The sequence below is a fragment of the Mchenga conophoros genome, linkage group LG3 (assembly GCF_057382185.1).
Source record: "Mchenga conophoros isolate Kocher_MC1m ecotype Shallow Benthic linkage group LG3, M_conophoros_male_GT1.1, whole genome shotgun sequence".
Classification (NCBI taxonomy): Eukaryota; Metazoa; Chordata; class Actinopteri; order Cichliformes; family Cichlidae; genus Mchenga; species Mchenga conophoros.
In genome coordinates this window covers 77451501-77470516 of record NC_140528.1, presented here as the reverse complement: position 1 = coordinate 77470516, position 19016 = coordinate 77451501, and the positions used below count along the sequence as shown (strand labels likewise).

Here is a 19016-nt window from a genome sequence, read left to right as displayed (position 1 = left end):
ATTGATAATTTGCAACATGATTATGATCTAATCCAGTCAAAGCCTACCTGGACAGAAAGAAACACACAATGGAAGACTATCAGTCATGAATTGGCCTCTCCAGAGCTTGGACCTCAACATTACTGAAACAATGTGGGATCATCTTGACAGAGAATGGAACAAAAGGCAGCAAACATCCAAAGAAGAGCTTTGGATGTCATTCAAGAAGCCTGAGAACTATTCCTGAAGACTACTTAAAGAAATTACAAGAAAGCTGCCCAACAAAGTTCAGTCTGTGTTGAAGGATAAAACCAGCCATACCAAATTCTGACTTTCAAGCTCATTAGAATTGTCATCTGGTTTTGACTCATTTAGTTTGACTTGTATATTGTATACAAGTATATATTGTGTTCCCACCTATGTTTGAACATATTTCAACTCACTATGACTATTTCCTTTTTTCCTTGAAAAATGTAAAGAAATGAGAGGAGCCTCAAACCTTTTGCATAGTCGTCTCTTTAAAAATATACGACCTGACTATTAACAGTATGAACTGACAAGAAGAAACAAGATGAGAACTGAAAAGGGGGACAGGCTGGAATAATTCTATATCCTGTTATAAAAAAGTATAAAGCTCCTTGAGACAACTTTGTGGCACTATAGAAATAAAATAACTGAACTGAATAATTAGAAAAATGAAAAAGAATGCAGTGTGGAGACAAAAAGGCATAATTCTATGTAACAGTGGCGATTGTTTCATTGAGACATAACCACAGTTTCATAACCATCACATGGCTTCAAAGCTATACGTGCTTTAATGACATCAGGGAAAATCCTTCCCTTTTCCTTTAACTTTAATGTAATTTTGAATGGAAGAACTGAAACTGATCTCATTTTTTGTAAATATATGATGGAACCAAAAAAATAATATAATAATACATACAACAATATGAACACAAAACTCTGATGAAGATCTGTTTTTTTATTTACAGCAGTAGAAAATTCACAAACATATAAAAAGATTAATATCATACAAAATGTAATTTTATATCAAGTTCGTTTATAATTCCACTGATTTATGTCAGAGGGGTGTAGCAGCTCCCCCAAACACACTTCTGTGGCAGAATCGCAGAAGGTCTGGACGCTCTACAAAAGACAAAAATTAAACAACACCAACTTAAATATCTTTACTGAACATTATTACAGGAAACATGAACCTCAAACAAACATGACTGCATTTCACTTACTGCCTTGTTTTCCTGAGCTGCAGAGGCATTTGTTCAGAGCCTGTTTCTCTTTGCTGTCTATGGGTAGGAGTGGTTGGGGACACCTAAGTTTGCCCCTGAAAGACTCTGCAAGAGAGAATAGAGGTGGTCACTGAAACCATTTCACTCCAGTCATTGCCAGTTAACCAACTTTATGTGGCATCATGGTAACGTTTACAACGGCACAGATTTGCAGTCGATCTTTTCAAGATAGGACACACTTCAATGTAGCATCATAGCAGCCCTGAGGACTGCAATGTTGGTGTTTGTGTGTTTTGTTGCAGTTACAACTGCAACAATGACATTACCAAACAAAACTGTAATGGGTTTTGTAAAAGCGCTATACAAATACAGGCCATACAGGCCAAAACTGCTGGTAACTTACTTGTGCATCTGCATCTGAGAATATCCTGTTTGGTCACACCAGACTGAGCAGCAGACTCTGCCCTCAGTGAAAAAGAAAAGCAAACAAGTGAGAAATCATTTATACGAACGTAAAACATTATCCATCAACCCCGTGTAACATTTCCTCTCAAACTCACGGGCAGTGGTGCACAATAGTTTACATTTAAAATGAGTCAGTTAGTTATCGTCCCGTTGGTGAGTAAAACAGCAACATAACCATCCATGCATATAAAGTTCAAAACTAATGATCCTCGTATGTACCTGTGCTATCACACAGGCTGCTGACCAGAATGATGAGCAGCAGCGTCATCCCTGTGATCCTGGACATGGTGGCGAAGGTTCGTCTGTTCCGTCTGACGTGTTCAGATTCTTCTGCAGAAGACGAGGATCTGAGTTTTATACCCCCGCAGTGAGTCCACGCTGACACGGTGTGAGGAGCTTGAACTTACAGATCAGTCCTGACATGTTTAAGGGGGATGTTTTCTTGTTTGTTTGTTCAGATGCTATCTCAGCTCTGCATGGATTCATCTGTAAAATCTTAGAACTTATCCAAATCGTTGGAAAACTGAGTGCTGGCAACAATTTTTGCACGGTGGCATCACTGAGGTGTAAATTTAAAACCAGGCTTCATCAGAGAGAGACTCAATGGATCCTGAACAGATGTGTGTAGGAGAGTTTAGTGTAAGACCCACTAGACCCAAAGAATCATTTGGTAGTACATTCTAAATGATAATGAGCCAGACATTTTGTTGCACTGGACTGTTTATTGGTTAATTTATTTGTTAGATGTGATTGGACGCTCCATACATGGAGTTTTAATGTTTTAATGCTCTGGATATGACCCCTTCTTTTTTGTTTAGCTGGAAAAAACTACATGAAATTGTTGCCAAGATGGCTACCGCCAAGTGGACTTGCTTCTACAAGCCTTTGATGAACATTAGAGACAAAATGGTGCTTTGCTTGCAGAGTTCTGCTACAAATCTGAAATCAGATAGATCGTATTGTTTGGAAAAACAAGCCTCTGTGTTCCCATGACTGCTATCACTGCTGACCTGCAGGATTTGGAGTTCACAGATAAAACTCTAAAAGGACTTATAACCCACAGCTTTTACTTCACTATTCAGTGACAGAGAGTGTGCCTGTGTTGGCACAATGGGCTAATGTCATTTGTTTTCATTAGTGCTTTCAACTCAAGGAAATAATGACTATTAAAGTTTGAAAGTTACACAAAATGATTTGCAAAGGCAGGTCCTATTGTCCACATATGCAGCGCTGGTGTGCTGATATCTGAATTTCTCTTTGTCTTGGCAGATAAAGTTGTGAATCGATGCCTCCATCAAACAAAGGTTTTGTCTACTTCTTCAGGGGCCACAGCTAACAGAAATCAGCTCGAGTAGCATTAAAAATACTGCAGCCTGAAAATATATTATGTCTGCTCAGAAATGTAGGACCTGATTATTAACAGTAACTGACAATAAGACAAGAACAGGACGTGTGAGGCTAACATGTGAAAAGTGATTCTGTGTCTTGATTTTGTTGTTTTATTGTTGTTTTCAGTTGAAGGCATAAAAAAATAAACCTTTAAAAAAAAAAGAAGATGAACATTATCATCAGTTTATATATCAGTGGACATTCCTGCCTGTGTGGTGAGGGTTTTGTAACAGCATTGAAGAAATGAGTCATTTATTTCACAAGCATTCCTGCCATTAAAGCAACACACACTTTGATGATATTTAGGGAAAAATGTCCATTTAATGTCTTGTTTAACTCTGGGTGACATAGAAACCACTCTCACTTTTGTGCTGAACTTCTTTTACTATAGTTCAACATGAAGATTGGAGGCCAGGCAGCTGGGAAACAAGTAATCCTCCATAGAAATGATTCACTATTAATCAGTGTATTTATGTCATTGTCTCTGTGAAATCTATGAACACATTTCAGAGTGAGACCAGATCATATATAACAATAATTGCTTCTCTTTCATGTTTTTAAAATTTCAAAATACTAAAAAAAGGACAAAAAATGAATAATAGGATATTAAAAATGTTCATTTTATTTGTTTTCAAGGTTGAGGGCTTTTTCAGTTAAATATGTGGAAACACCGAAGGAGACGAGACTCTATGTAATAAAAAAAATAACTGTCTTTATTTACAATTTCAGAAAAAATCACAACCATCTACATAACAAGATTAATGTCATACGTAATAGGATATTAAGTTTGGTTAGTCAGTGTCTGGACTTCTTTATCTCAGAGCAGATCAGCAAGGTTGTATTTCTTGATCACACGGCAGAACTGCAGAAGATCTGAACGCTCTACAAGACAAAAAAAGAAAAAAAATGATGACAACTTCGTATATTTACTGAATATTATCACAGGAAAGAGAAACATCTCTCTTGACGGGATTGTGTTTCACTTACTCTCTTCTTGTATTTTTTTGCAGGCGCATTTAAACACATCTCGCTGCTTGTTGTAGTTTGTGGGCATGAGCGGTTTGGGACACTTAAACCTGCCTGTGGAAATCTCTGCAAGAGAAGACAGCTGGTCACTGTAACTGTCTCCACATAAAAAAGGAATGTTTTTAATAGCAGAGAACTTAGGAGAAAATTCCCTAAATGTTCAATTGGAAACACCATCACATACGCCCATAGCAACACAAAGAACTAAGATATTTGTTTTGTGTCTTTAAATTTGTTTTTGTTTGTTTTGCATTTTTTTACGCAAAGAAGATGAAAGTGGTCACTGGTCACTCACCTGTGCATCTGCACTTGCGAATATACAGGGATACTCCATGGGAAGGAGCTGCAGTGGAAGAAGATAACAAATAAGACATCAGTCATGTGGAGCAGCGATACCTTACCCATCAGCTCTGTATAACACCAGTGTCACAGTCTACAGTTTAACAGAGTCACCTGTTTACAGCCATGTTGCAGAGTAAAACTGTGACATCTACATCTCTGCAGAACAAGTGAAAAAGAATAATCGTTGCGCACCTGCGCTGCTGCACAAGCTGTTGACGAGAATGATGAGCAAGATCGTTACCGCGGTGATCCTGGACATGATGCCAAAGGTGTTTCTTCTTACTCCGAAGTGTTTAAAGTGTTCGTTGGGACGACGAGGAACTCTGAGTCTGGTGATTGCTTATGCCGACAGTTATATAGCTGCCCAGACGGTGTGCATCCACGTGGGGTCTACAGTTTGTGTTTCAGATCAGTCTCGGCATGTCTAAGAATTTTTTACTTGGATAATCTCTCAACTGTGCATGGGCTCACCTGTAAAATGTGATAAACATGGAGATAACACCCTCTCAAAAACTGTGAGCTGAATGCAAGTGACCCGGAGTATTGTTTTCTTTTCTGCACTGGGGTTAATCCTCACCAAACATGAGCTTTAATGCATTTAAAACCACAGAATTGTTAGTTTACACCACAGGAGGCTATTTGGTCAGATTAAAGATTAGTATGGGTGTTTAACAACCACTGCACTATTACTGACATTTCTAAGCAGTACATAAACATAAACTGTTTTTTACCGCTTTCATGTAACAGTCTTGACTTCTGGCTTTACACAAATATGGCTGATACATTAATGACATGAAATGTTAGCAGAAATTGCAACAAATAAACAAACAAACCCCTGTTAACTGGTTTGCAATAACAAACAGAGAAAACAAACTAACCCTACTATTCATGGGAATGTAAACTCCAACTCCAAACAAGTTGGGTTATTGCATATAAGTAAATACAAACAGAATGCAATGATTTATAAGCACATATCTTATTAACAACAGAATACAGAAAGCAGAGATTAAGATTCTCGAATCTGCCATAAAACAAAAACTGTCTGTTTAGAAAGAATTTGACTTAATGTATTTGAATGAAAAAACATACATTATTTAAATACAGTATATATCATCTATATAATATATAAAGATTCTGAAAATCTGGAGAAACCTCTGTGCGCAAGGAAGAAGGCCAAAGAAGACATTCAACATTAGATGTCTGTGATACTCTGGCCGTCGAGCAGCACAGCATTGAAAATAGGCATGATTCGCTCGTGGAAATCACTGCATGGACCCAAGAACACTTCTAGAAATCACTATCTATGAATGCAGTTCACCGTGTCATTCATAAATGCAGGCTATGCCGTTTTAGGCAGGCACATCTAAAAAGGCATCATCAATGCTGAAAAGTATTTGCATATTTTAGAGCAACATATCTTCACAGCCAGATGCCGAACTGCATACTGCATCTACTCCAACAACATGGCTTCATAGTGAAAGATTCCAGGTGCTGAACTGATCTGCCTGCTACGGAAGAGGATTAGGGCCACTGGAAAAAAAAAAAAAAAAAGAATTCTGACTTTAATCTCAGAATTCTGAGATTAAAGTCAGAATTCTTTTTTTTTTTTTCCAGTGGCCCTAATCCTCTTCCGTATCTTCCGTACCCTGCAGTGCAGACGACTGTTAAGAGGAATGGGGCAACGTTCCTCTGCCAAAAGTCCTGCAGCTGGCCTCCTCAGTTCCTAGATTGTTATGGACTGCCTAAGTAGGAGAAGGGATGCTACACAATGATAAACATGAACCAGCACAAACTTTTTTGAGATGTGTTTCTGTCATGAAATTTAAAATGAATTCAGTTTTCCATAAAATGGTAAATTTTCTCCATTCAAACATGTGAATAAAATATGGGTTTTTGGGATTTACAAATTACACATTATGTTTTTATTGACAGCTTACACTGCATCCAAACGTCTTTGGAATTGGGGTTGTAGAAGAACCTTTGTGTTTGCTGTCCATCAATAAAATTTGACCAAATCAGAACCAGTATTTCAATACATTTTACAAAGTAAGGTGATTCACAGTTATGCAAACGTCTCAAGCAAAACAAAACAAAACTTTATCCATCGACTCAATCTAAAACTAAACATTTATATTTTTGTTTTAGTCAGTTTTGCAAGTGCTTAATGTCTTTTTTTTTGTTGTTGTTTTTATATTTTTTTTAAGTTGGGTGTTTATTTTTCAGTTAATTAATATATGTTTCCAAACCTATTTTTAGTCTTTGGGACAGGATTCTTTCATCTATAATAACCTAACTGCTCAACACTGATTATTAAAACAAAGTATTTGTGCTGCATCTACACCAAAGTGTGTACTTGGTAATATTTCCCCTGGTTGAAAACCAATGATTTTTAGTTGATGGCTGATATGAGCTTAATTAAAGAAAATGGAAATGGTATCATACTGAAGCCTAGTCTGCCTTTTCTTCACTGAACTTATGAAGTTCCCACTGAGTCAAAGATGTATTGTCAAAATTAGCATAACATTTTTGGTGTGTTTGGACTCTCTTGAATTTCCATTGTACTATAAACAAAAGACCACTTGAGTTTGATCCAAATGCAGGGCAGTGAATTTGTAATCACTGACAGTGTTGTTTAAGAAGTTAAAGATTTGTTTTTGTCTGTTTCATTTAGTCAATAAGTGGCAGAGGTAAGTGGCTGGGGTTGAGTCAGGTTGCTTAGATAAGTGAAGGTGAACTCAGACATTGCCAGGGGCACTGACTCAAGGCCACAGCATACTGCAGTAACCTGAAAAAAGAACAAAGTGTCAAAGCGGACAAAAAGTTGTGTACTTTTGTGGTAAATAACAACTTCCTGTAAACACTTTCATGTTCCCCATATAAAATGAAATGAAAGTCTCTGGAAGAGGGGGTTGACGTGAAGTACCCGACATGAAGCATTCTATGTGGTGTGTATGGGGTGGGTGGAGGGGGGGAGGGGTGTTATTGAACACCGTCCGTCATTGGTTGGCTCTAGAGTCACTCTCTCATTACAAGAGGTGCGTAATTACGCTTTGAGCCCTCGGAACTTTGGCACACCTCCACTGTATAATCTGAAGTTCAGCGCTGTCAACCGCACGGTGACGTCCGCAAGACGCTATGAGTCAAGACACAATACGAGGAAATCCCCAAGGCCGAGAAAACGCTGAGAGGCCCCTTTAAATCGACGCTTCCTCAACGCCGTGCCAACAGAGGGAGAGAGAGAAACAGCGCTGATAAACAACAACACGGTTCTCAGAAGCGGCTTTTACCGAATTCAGCTCTTTACTGCGGCCTCAAAGAAACGAAGGTGAGGCCGTATTTTTATATTTAGTCATATTTTAAGCGTATTGTAGAGAAACCGCTGAGTTACTGTTGTTTAGAGACGGGTGGAAAAGCTTTTCTTATTCTGACTATAGCGAGTAGAATGACCGAAGACACGCTTTGTGTCGCTGTGCTGTTGTAGTGGGCAGGAAGGGAGCTGCTACACCTGATAGTAGTAATACAACTGAAAACACGTACGAGTACACGGCTTATTGTAGTGTAAACAGCCGAGAAGTGTTGGGAGACAACTGGCAGAGCTTTTCGCTCTCTCACTCGCGTTTTTTGACAAACGTGTTCACTTTGGTTGACAGGTTTGGCGGACTTCCCTTCTGTAATTTCCAGTATTTAGTCGTCTGTTGCCCATACATTCATCGGTTAATACCATTGCGGAAGTGCGAAGCTTTCCATCACGACACAAAGCTTTGGCTGTGCGGACATCTAGCGGTCAGACACTAAAGGACGCCTCCCAGAGATGTACGGTGCTTCAGGTATCCCCGAGCTCATCCCGCCCAGCGGGCCGCCCAGGCAGCCCGGCCCGGCGGGGCAGTTCAACCCGGGACACCCCCAGGTCAACGGTCACGGTGGTGGGCCCAACCCTCAGAGACTCGGACAGAGGGCACCCAAACTAGGCCAGATCGGTCGGTCCAAGAAAGGTGAGGCTCCATATAGAAGTATGAAGTGATGACCCCACCTACACAGTTTACAATTACACAATGACAGTATAGCAGGCAGCATATGCATTTGTTCTATGCACATATGTAATAAAACATAACAGTAGCAGTAGATATGTCAGAGCTCCTTATTGGCTGTTGAACTGTATTGGATTAGTCATAAATATTTATAAGGTGGATAAAATGTTGCTATTATATTTGTATGTGTGTTTCAGTCAGCAGTGATGTATACAAATAAAGATGTCTCATAGATAATGCAGAACAAGTCAATGGGCAGACATAAGCAAGGTTACAATTAAAGAATTAAGTAAAAACAAATCAAACTCCACTGAAACAAAATCAAGCAACTATAGGAAAAAAAAAAAACACAAGTAGGCGTGCAGCGATACACTGATTGTGCCTTTCACCGTGATATCTGTAAATGGAAAATTAGGTGTTACAGATAAGTAACTAGTTAGATAAAGAAAGTGACATCACCCTTACGTCTTTAATACAGCGTGACTGTAGCTTAGCCTGGCTAAGATAAAAAGCAGAAAACGTAGCTTAGTGGAAATGGCTAGCATGTAACCCTGTGTCAAACAGCTTTTAGGAACATTTGTTTTTAGAGGCAAGCTAGCTGTTTACCCCAATTTCCAGTGGTAATGCTATGCTAAGCTAACTGGCTACCCACAGTGGCTTTATTTTTAACATATAGATACAAGGGTGGTCAATCTTTTTGTCAAATTATTAAAAAAAAAGCAATGTTTGATTTGAACTTACCCTTCTTGCCCCTTTAAATTTCATTTTGCCTAAGTAGCTAATCTCCTGTTTTGTTCTTCTCACCGCAACCGGTCACAGCAGATGGCCCTGCCCCTCTCTGAGCCTGCTTCTGCCGGAGGTTTCTTCCTGTTAAAAGGGAGTTTTTCCTTCCCACTCTCGCCAAAGTGCTTGTTCATAGGGGGTCATATTTTTGTTTTGTTGTTTTTTTTCTCTGTATGTATTATTCTAGGATCTGCCTTACAGTATAAAGCGCCTTGAGGCGACTGTTGTTGTGAGTTGGCACTATAAAAATAAAACTGAACTGAATTGTAGCTAATATGTGATTATTATAATAACTGCTTGTTTGCTTTTTCCTCCTCAGTGGACCTGGATGATGAAGACTTGGATGATATCATGAACAACAACGGGCAGTGCCCTGTATCCCTGTCACCCATCTCCTAAGCTTCACCAAGAAGTGCCAACAAAGAAAACCCCTGGGTCGCCAAACCCACCCCCACACCCTCTGACAGCGATCTTGTCCTTGCTCCTGTCAAGTGTCCTACTGAAGCTTCTTCAAGGCTAAAAAACGGCTCATTTATCGCCTGTTGAAGCCCTGACTGTGTATATAGCGCTTATTTAACTTAACTTTGGTCAGACTGTGAATGAATTCGTATTGCATTGCTCTCTACACTATACCTCGGTAGGTAGTGGACTATCAGGATTTAAGAAAGATTTGAAGGAAGTGTCTATATTTTTTTTCAGAGCTTCTTCTCAAGGGCTACATTTTTAAAGTTGCACTGAGCAAACGGTTAGATGACAAGCATCCTCTCGCCTGCCTGTTTACTGGTGAGGGTTACTGATTACCCGTGGGCTGCTTGTGTTGGAACACAAGCCTGTTAATGTGTATCGGACAGGTGAATTGTTAAGCTTTGGTTGTGCAATGACTATCATTCTCTACTCTCTCACTGATTCAAGTGGTGTACTATTATCCAGTGGATGAAAGCTCGCTAGTTGCTTTAAAAAACAAAAAACAAAGGAGAAAAACTAATGCTAATAATTTATTATTTAAAAAATGAGACACTTTGTTGTGATGTTACGGCATCTGTTTGGTTTTGTTTTTTTACTTGTTTCTGAGCAGGTAACGCTTCAGTCTGTGGGATTTTTATTATGTTTCCAAATGGTGCACTTTGTGGGAATGCCTGTTATGTGCAGTGACATGTTGCAGAATTCTATGCATGAAGCATCAAAACCTGTGACTGGCATCCTGTTATTTAAGGGCTACGTAGTAGACTTTGATAAACCAAACCACCGTTTTGCTCTTCAAATCTGGTAGAGTCAGCGTTTCCCTGAGCTCATTGGTGGTTTTGAGCTGCTGACTCGGCAGTAAACAACAACGGCTTCATAGAGCTTTGTGTGTGTTTCCTAATGCAGGCTTTCCCAGTTTGGCTACATGACTGTGAGGACAATAAAAACAAAATGTGTACAGTAAATGACTTTGATGAAATTGCCAAATGATTCCTGATGCTACATCAGATTGATGCTTAAAGAAATTGACTCTGATTGGCATGCCGACGTGTAAAGGTCAAACTTAATTGTATTTATGTTTATTTATAAAAAAGCTCTAATCTGCTTTGTGAACTACACCCACGTGGTGTGGTAATGTCTTTCAGGTTTAGGTGAACTATTGTGTCAGACTTTATAATTACAGTGTGAGGTCACAGAAACAAGCACCCTCGCTGCAGAGACAATCTTTGGATTTTTTTTAAGCTGGCAGTGGCTCTCTCGGGTTCAGATGGTGTTGTCTATAAAAGGCGGCTCATGTTGATGTCATGTTCCTGTTTTTTGCTGGCTCGTTACTTAATTTGTTGGTGTCATGGGAGCACTGCACCTCACAGCTTGCTCTCTGACTCAAAGATAGTTGTTTTGATCTTTGCATGGAAATAACTTTTCATAAAGCATCCTGGGAAATAAAACATGAATCTTTGTGGAATCTCTGTGTTTCTGTGGTTCAGCTGACTCTGAACTCCTTTTATCACGCAGATAAACTTGCAGCCACTTTATTAGGTACACCTGCTCAACAGCATGTAGACGTGATCAAGATGACCTGCTGAAGTTCAAACAGAGCATCAAAACGGAGAAGAAAGGTGATTTAAGTGGCTTTGAATGTGGGTTGGTTGTTGGTGCCAGACAGGCTGGTCTGAATATTTCAGAAACTGCTGGTCTGCTGGCATTTTAACACAACCATCTCTATGGTTTACAGAGAATTGCCAAAGAAGAGTGAGCAACAGTTCTTTGGGTGACAATACCTTGTAGATGTCAGAGTTCATAGGAGAATAGCCAGACTACTTCAAGCTCAAAGGATGCATACAGTAACTCGCATAACATCACTCTAAATGTTTTCATCAATTAGGTGTCTGTAGGAGTAAATTAAGACTCTAAACAACATACTTAAAGCATTAAGAACTCTGATAAAGTTACTAACATTTAGTATCGACTAGTTCATTACTAATAAACTGCTCCCTGAAGGTTATTTAAAGGTTCCACTTAAATGTGTTTTATAAAATGTTCCTTTAAGGTTCTTTAAAAGTTGAAAATGACCACATTCAGAGAAGCTTTGGAAAATGTCACCTCAGGGTTCCCTAAAGGTTCTGAGAATCCTAGCAGATTTTTTTTTTTTTAAAAGCTGCAAACACACTTCAAAGAACCATTATCCAGTCTTCCATGAAGGTTCTCTAAAGGTTTTACACAACATAAGCTTTGATGAATGTTATGAATGTCTTCAAAAACATTCATGAAATGTCCCCTAAAGGTTACTTTTACTAGTTCAAATGAAACAGAAAGTGCAAAATCTATGAAAAGACTGTCAGTAGAAATGTTACTGTGCTACTGCACTGGAGAAAACAACCATATAACCAGTTTGATGGACCATGACACAGTTAACAATGTTGCATTATCTTTATTATTTAAGTACTGATGGACATGTTAAAAATATTCTTTCATATATTTTCCATGGTGCTGTTATCTGCTAAAAGTATATAAACCTATGGCATTTACAAACATAGAACCAACTGTTCAGAACATTTAAAAAACACTAAATTGTGAAAGCTACAAGAAGCTACAGTGAACTAACAATCGTGCAAATCTACACGAGTAAAGACCTACAGTTGACAAAATAAATAGTTGCAGTTTAACCTCAGTGGCTGATAGAAAGGCCAATAGAGCGATAATGGCGTGATGACTACAACATCAGATATTTTATATCTGAACAGGCTTTGTAACATGCTGGTATGAAAAGCTGTGGGGAGTCCTGTAGCAAGTGGCCTGTGTCATCGCAGTGTGTGAAATCACACCCTGCTCATTGTGACATCTATTTTGGTACTAACAGTTGATATAAAATGCTGTATTGTCACCGTGTTCCTGTGTTGGACAGCGTGTTGACTTGCAGACTACTCACCAAACTGTAATTGATTACTTTCAATTACATGGCAAATGCTAATAAATGCTGGTTCTAACATGAGGGCGCAAGTATTGGCTATAACCCACCATTTAGGCTGCAATTCAAGAGCTAGCCCAAGAGGGTTTGTCTATTAAGTCAGGACATCCAATTATAATGTATTTGTGAAGACTACTTGTAAACAATGGAGGAATGTATGGATTGGGTGAGAGACATCCGTCATTAAACAATTGAGGGTGCTGCTTAATAATCAAAGGGTCATCAAAGGCCTGAACACAAAGTAAAGAAAGTCTTTTTTCAGTACTTCCTGCCTCCATGTGATTCACAATCATCCATACATCTTCGGTTTTCCGCCTCGCTGATGCTGAAGAGGATCATTCTCCTCAGCTTCTTTTAAAGTTCCTGGCTACATGGTTGGGGAATCTCAGACATATTCCTTAGTGCTGCTTGGAGGGCCTGAGCGGGTACTGCCGATGGCTGGGTACTTGGACACTTGCTTCTTCCTTGGACAAGAAGCAGCCAACATGGCCCCACCTAAGACATCTAGGAGAGAACCGCCCCACGCGATGAAGATGGCCGCACCAAACTCAAACCTGGAAAGACAAGGCAACCCCAATCCTCAGCTTCAATATTACGAACAAAGGCAAAACTGATGTGTTAATAAAGTAACCTGCAATGGTGTCATTTATGCAGTTGTTATGTTTCAAAAGCAAGTAGTGCATCAATGCAAAGAGAGTAAGAGAAAGAACATATAGTATGAAAATAGCATTAAATCACAAGATTGGCGTTTTTAAGGGTTTTTTTTAAGGGATAATAGACATGGACTGTCCCCAGAGCTCTATAAGCCGGAGTGAGAGATAAAAAAAAAAAAACCTTTTCTACTATGAGCCTCATTCACCCAGTAGCATAAACACAGATTTAGTTTGAGCTGATCAGATGACATCCAGATTTTTATGTCACATAACTAGCTTATCACTGCTGTAAAAGAATAAAATGCACTGTTCTCTCACACCAGTTTTAGCTACAGTACTAAAGGAAAAACAATTTTTATGCATAATAATACATAAATAATACATAAATCATAATAACAGTAAAACAGAAAAAAAGAAGAAATGGGTGCTTTTAGATTGCTTACTTGGTGTTGACTGGAGTGTAGGGATTATAGAAAGCCCTGATGACATTGTGAGCAAACCAGGAGCACGCTACGATAGCACACAGCCCTGCAAGATCAAAAGTCGATCAACACATCGTCAAAGCCAGAAAAAGCCCAGCCAGGCTTTTATTCCCTTTATACAGTCACCAGGCGGCTAGCTATTGACTCCAGAACAATTAGCTTTTAGTGTTTCTGTTCTCTTCAGAGCCAGTTAGAGCTCTGATCTTAGATTCAGTGCCAGGATTCATTCATTCTAATGACCTCTGGAGGGCCAGAGAAGATCAGTGGGTAGAAAGCTTTTTGGAGTGGGGATCAAACCTCCTCCCACCTACTGTATGATGTGCAGGACATCTAGGCAATTGTGCTTTGATGGAATTACATAAATGGATTCCATTATTTATTGGATCACAGGAAGCTATTACACTGAATGTGTATGTTTTATACAATATAGTGATGAAATACTTACAAACACAAATCAGTGACAATCATCCCTTTTAAATATATTTGGAAAGGAAGACAACAATATTAGCATGTTCTTCCAGCAAGCTCGTGTTGAGTGTTGCTTTGAGTTATTGTAACATATCTACTATTTGTAATGCTTCACGTCAACCAGGACATGGATGGAAAGGTAAATGTTAAAATGTAGTTTTTCCCTGAACATTAACTATAATAGTGTCATTCATTTCTTGGTGCAAAAACAAACGTTTGGGTTTAAACGGGCTATTTTACAATTAGCCGTCTCATATGGTAGCTAGCAAAGCTGCAGTACGTTATCTGGAAAGCTAATTCAAAGCTAATTCACCACACATTCACCAAATATCCAACAACTGTCTTCACGAATATTAGCATGCTCTTCACGAATATTAGCATGCTAACTGGCTAAACCAAGATAGTTAATATGGTAAAGACTCTACCCAACATCAGCATTTAAAACGTTTGCAACGTTAAAAATATTTAAACGTTGTAAAAAGTACACTTTTTCCTGATCAGACGTGTTTCACAAGGTTCTGTAAATAGCTTTAATAACTGACACATGTGCTAAAGCTCAGAAAACACAACAGCAAGCTTTTAAGATAAAGGTTTCTGAATAAAATTAGCAAGTCGTCTGCATTATTGGTAATGCCAAAGTACTCTGAAGATTTATTTTTCTCATCAGGTAATGCTGTAGCATGACAGATTACTTTTTATTGGAGGTAATCTTATAATGTAACAAGATATTTTTCAAAGCTAAATTACCCTGCACAACATCATTGTATTACCATACATGACCCTATGTGAAAACCTTTGGATGATATAACATTTTGACAGTTTAAATCTTACACCAATCAGTCATATATATCTATATACCTATATTATTATATTATTGCTAATATATATTTTGTAATATATCTATATCATGGCTAAAGCACTTCTGGATGGATGCAAACTGCATTTTGTTGCCTTGTACTTGTGACATGTGCAATGACAATAAAGTTGAATTCTATTCTGTTCTATTCTATTCACTGGTCTTTGCCAAATTAGGTTCTTTGGTAAGCTCCCTCACCTCCCACTAACAGGATGATGCCTCCTGTCATGGCAATGCGGGCCTTGCGTAGTCTGTCACTTCCTCCACAAGTGGTGCACTTCATTCCCATGCAGGCTACACCCAGACCTGCAATGGAAACAATGATGCCAACTATCATCAGGGCACGAGTGGCCTGGAGCGAACCTGGAGCAGAGGAAGAGAAAGAAAGGCAACAGAAAATGATGAAGCAGAGGAAATGTAACAGAACAGTGTGGAGCCTGAGAATAAATGACCTTTTGTGTTGTGGAATGTGGGTGTGCATTTTAAGAAAATAATTTGTTTTGTTTCATACAGTAATGTCTAAAAAATACTAAACTAAAATGAGACCATTTATAATAATCCTGTTGTTAAAGTGCAAATGAGGAGTCACAAAACAGAACATAATAAAGACTAACAAACAGCCTCCAACATATCAAGGAGGCTTTATGTGGCTGTCCAGGTTGTGAATTACATTTGCATTAGCCTGTGAAGACATTTTAATGTGAGCTTTTCCTGGAAGGGAAACCATGGGATACACATGAGCACACATAAACAGTATGAAGGAACACATCTTACACCCTCGAATGTCTTCCCTTTGAGGAGGCCCGTGGAAACATTGCTGTCATGATTCTCATCTGTCAGTGCCCCCCCCCCCCCACCCCCCACACACACACACACACTATAAACCTATCACAGGGTGAGACCCCTTTTGCCTCTCTCCCCTGTCCACCTACGGTAGAACCAGTCTGTGCCAGTCTAGGCCATCCCTGCTCTGCCCAAACAAACAAAACCTTTTGCAGTGAGGGAGTGATGGGTGGAGAGAGGCAGGGGAGAGGAGGATGCAGAAACAGAATATAAATCAGTGGGAAATGCCAAGCAACAGGGTCATTATACAGTAAAATGAGAGCAGAGAAGGATACACTGTATCCTGGCTTGGAGTGTCTGCTGTTTCACATATGCTAATAATGTTTGGCCGTGTGATTACACTCTACAATGGGACGCTTGTAGGACACTGTAGCTTTTCTTGTTCTCAAAAAAAAACCCAGCTAAATTATCTCATAATAAATAAAGTTGTATACCTTTTATACACCATGTACAATGATAGATTTTGTATAAGGCCATTATGCATTTGGTTAGCTCTGTTTTTATCTTATAGGTTGCGGTGGGTGGCTGTAGCTCAGGAGGGAGGTAGAGCAGGTGCTCTGCTGATTGGAAGGTTCATGGTTTGATCCCTGACTCTCCAAGCCTGCATGCCAGTGAAGGCCGCTAACCCCAAGTTGTTCTCTGTCACAGTGTTCACATAAGATGCACATGTGTTTTCTATGCACATAAGAGCACAGAAAACAGTGAATGAGTGAACACTGAGTGCTCCAGGAGAGTAGAAAAGTGCTATATAAGAATCAGAGAATTTATCCTCTGGTATTTTATTGTGTAGGGTGTTTATCCTGAAAGGTGTCTTAGAAATAACATTTTAATTACATAGTAAAAATGGTAAATGGCCTGTATTTGTATAATAAAGCTTTACGCTTTAGTAAACCAATTCAGGCCACTTTTCTCAGTGTTGGTATAATTAGACAAACCATTTTTCTTTCTCTTTCTTTCTGTTTTGTTGTTGTTGTTGTTGTTGTTTTTTTGTTTTTTGTTTTTTGTTTTGTGTTTTTTTTGGGGGGGGGGGGGTTTGGGGGGGGGGGGGGTGCGACCTCAAAAACCGATTCAGAGACAGATACAGAGAACAGCCTGAGGCCATCATCATTTCAGCTAATACAGCATGACAGCATTACAACAAACCACTGAAGTGGGCCAACACACACCCATCACGCACAGCTTTAGTATCCACAGTGTGTTATCCTTCATTTAAGAATGTGTCCTGTACTAACTATAACAGCAGATGTGAAAACATTTACATTTTTCATCATCATCAGTAAAGAAGCAGCACTGTCTGTCAGTTTTTTGCTTGTTTTTTCTTTTTGTAGCCAGCTTACAAACAGAGGTCACGTCTCTTCCTGTGAGTTTGAAGATATCGAGTATTTAAATCATTTTTTTCTGTACTTGTTCTTGGGAAGCTACAGTTGAGGTATGAAAGAGATTATTTTGGCAGCAGCCACTCCTGCACTGTTTGCACCATATGTGATATTCTACAGCTGGGGTGTCGGACTCAGTTTCACAAAGAGACACGCTGGGAATTAAAAATGTAATTCATAACTGTAATAAATAAATAAAAAAATAAAAAATCCCCTCATTATATCAGTAATTAACATCCTTCTTGTATACAATTGGAGTCACATCCATTTATTTGACATTAAAGTCAACATGTGAATACAAAAACTTGATATGACAACTATATTCAAAAATAAAATAGAAATTGGATCATGTATTTTACATGTATCATAGCGCAAAGGTATACCTTTCAGTGTGAAAAACCTTTAAATTTATTGTTTTGTGACCTGAAGCAGCTGGAAAATTTGCTTAAAATTAGCATCTGGCTGGATTTGGCCCTCCAGCCATGAGTTTGACCACATGTGTTCTAAAGGATCTCTGTGGTGATGCAGGGCTCAGGTTCATTCCTGGAGCAAATGGCATGTGGTTAAAAAAGGTTTTCCTAGAACGTGCCAGTGTGTTGTTTCCTTTTAAAAGTTAAAGTCATTTTCCTCTTTTTTAAACTTTCCATATAAAATGATGACTAGACAAGACAATAAACAAGGACTACTTAATAATGATTTGTGATGAGCAGGTTGCACCTGCAGGAACTAAACCTGTTCAGTGGTTTTTTTAAACCAAGGGGGTAAAAATGCGCCACTTACTGTCGAGCTGAAGGATGGAGTCGTAGATTTTACACTGGAGCTGCCCGGTACTTTGGAAAGCGCACGACATCCAGAGTCCCTGGTACATGGCTACAGCTGTGATGATGTTGTCTCCGATGTACGCGGACATCTTCCATTGCGGCAGGATAGTCCCGATGATCAGACCGACAATACCTATTAATGATAGGAAAAATCCCAGCAGCTGGATCCCGGAGTTGGCCATGCTCTTAATGAACCTCTAACAGGATCCGGTGTTCGTTTCACTTTGCTCGAGTTACAGAACTTCTAAAGTGTCTGTTCTTATTAGTCAGGAAATGATGCAAAAGTCGCAGGTAGTGTCCGTGTCCGTGCAGAAGTGTGTGGCGGGGGTCTTTAGTTGGGGATGGGCATCTAAGTTGCTGGTGATGATGGAAGTGGGTGTGTAATTATCATCCCCGCTGATGCATGGAGTCGCAGTTTTCTGTGCTCTGCTGGGAAATGCCCCCACCGCTTCCAGCAAAGCCACAGGTCGTCTTTCAACCCGACAATTCGTCTCTGTGAATTCCTGCGCTGTTCAGCTGCCATCACTCAGGATGAGTAGTCTGAAGTCAACGTTAGTTTTGTTTTGTTTTTTTGTTTTTTTAAACCTAACTTCTCAAAAGTTTTTCTGTGGTAACGTATGAGACTGAAAGGGCATATTGAAGCGTCAAATAACATAAAAAACACTGTTGAACATTTTCTAAGAAAGTTATTAAAGATCAAAACAGGAACAAATATGTGACAGGCTGCTGAATGTGCTCTTTCTGCTTATGTATGTCAGTGTGTGCAGGTGTATGTTGGAGACACAATTTGATGATATGACTCAAACCTATAGTAAGTTTAACTGTAAG

General features: G+C 39.2%; 1 protein-coding gene and 3 long non-coding RNA genes across 4 annotated transcripts; 1 reads left to right on the top strand and 3 right to left on the bottom strand.

Moving 5' to 3' along the window:
- Positions 1 to 1050: 1050 nt before the first annotated feature.
- Positions 1051 to 1994, bottom strand: LOC146580571 (uncharacterized). Its single transcript, XR_014891698.1, has 4 exons — positions 1911 to 1994; positions 1630 to 1686; positions 1227 to 1331; positions 1051 to 1125 (listed from the first exon to the last, which is right to left on the bottom strand). It is a non-coding gene; the product is annotated as an uncharacterized LOC146580571 (long non-coding RNA).
- Positions 1995 to 3705: 1711 nt separating this feature from the next.
- LOC146580570 (uncharacterized) lies at positions 3706 to 4866 on the bottom strand. Its single transcript, XR_014891697.1, has 4 exons — positions 4641 to 4866; positions 4402 to 4449; positions 4068 to 4172; positions 3706 to 3962 (listed from the first exon to the last, which is right to left on the bottom strand). It is a non-coding gene; the product is annotated as an uncharacterized LOC146580570 (long non-coding RNA).
- Positions 4867 to 7511: 2645 nt separating this feature from the next.
- LOC146580569 (uncharacterized) lies at positions 7512 to 11186 on the top strand. Its single transcript, XR_014891287.1, has 3 exons — positions 7512 to 7773; positions 8099 to 8440; positions 9579 to 11186. It is a non-coding gene; the product is annotated as an uncharacterized LOC146580569 (long non-coding RNA).
- A 946-nt stretch (positions 11187 to 12132) lies between these two features.
- Positions 12133 to 18728, bottom strand: cldn7a (claudin 7a). Its single transcript, XM_085267341.1, has 4 exons — positions 18148 to 18728; positions 15347 to 15511; positions 13786 to 13870; positions 12133 to 13243 (listed from the first exon to the last, which is right to left on the bottom strand). Exons 1-4 carry the CDS (start codon positions 18368 to 18370, stop codon positions 13075 to 13077), a joined length of 642 nt encoding a protein of 213 aa, XP_085123467.1. The 5' UTR covers positions 18371 to 18728; the 3' UTR covers positions 12133 to 13074.
- Positions 18729 to 19016: the final 288 nt, after the last annotated feature.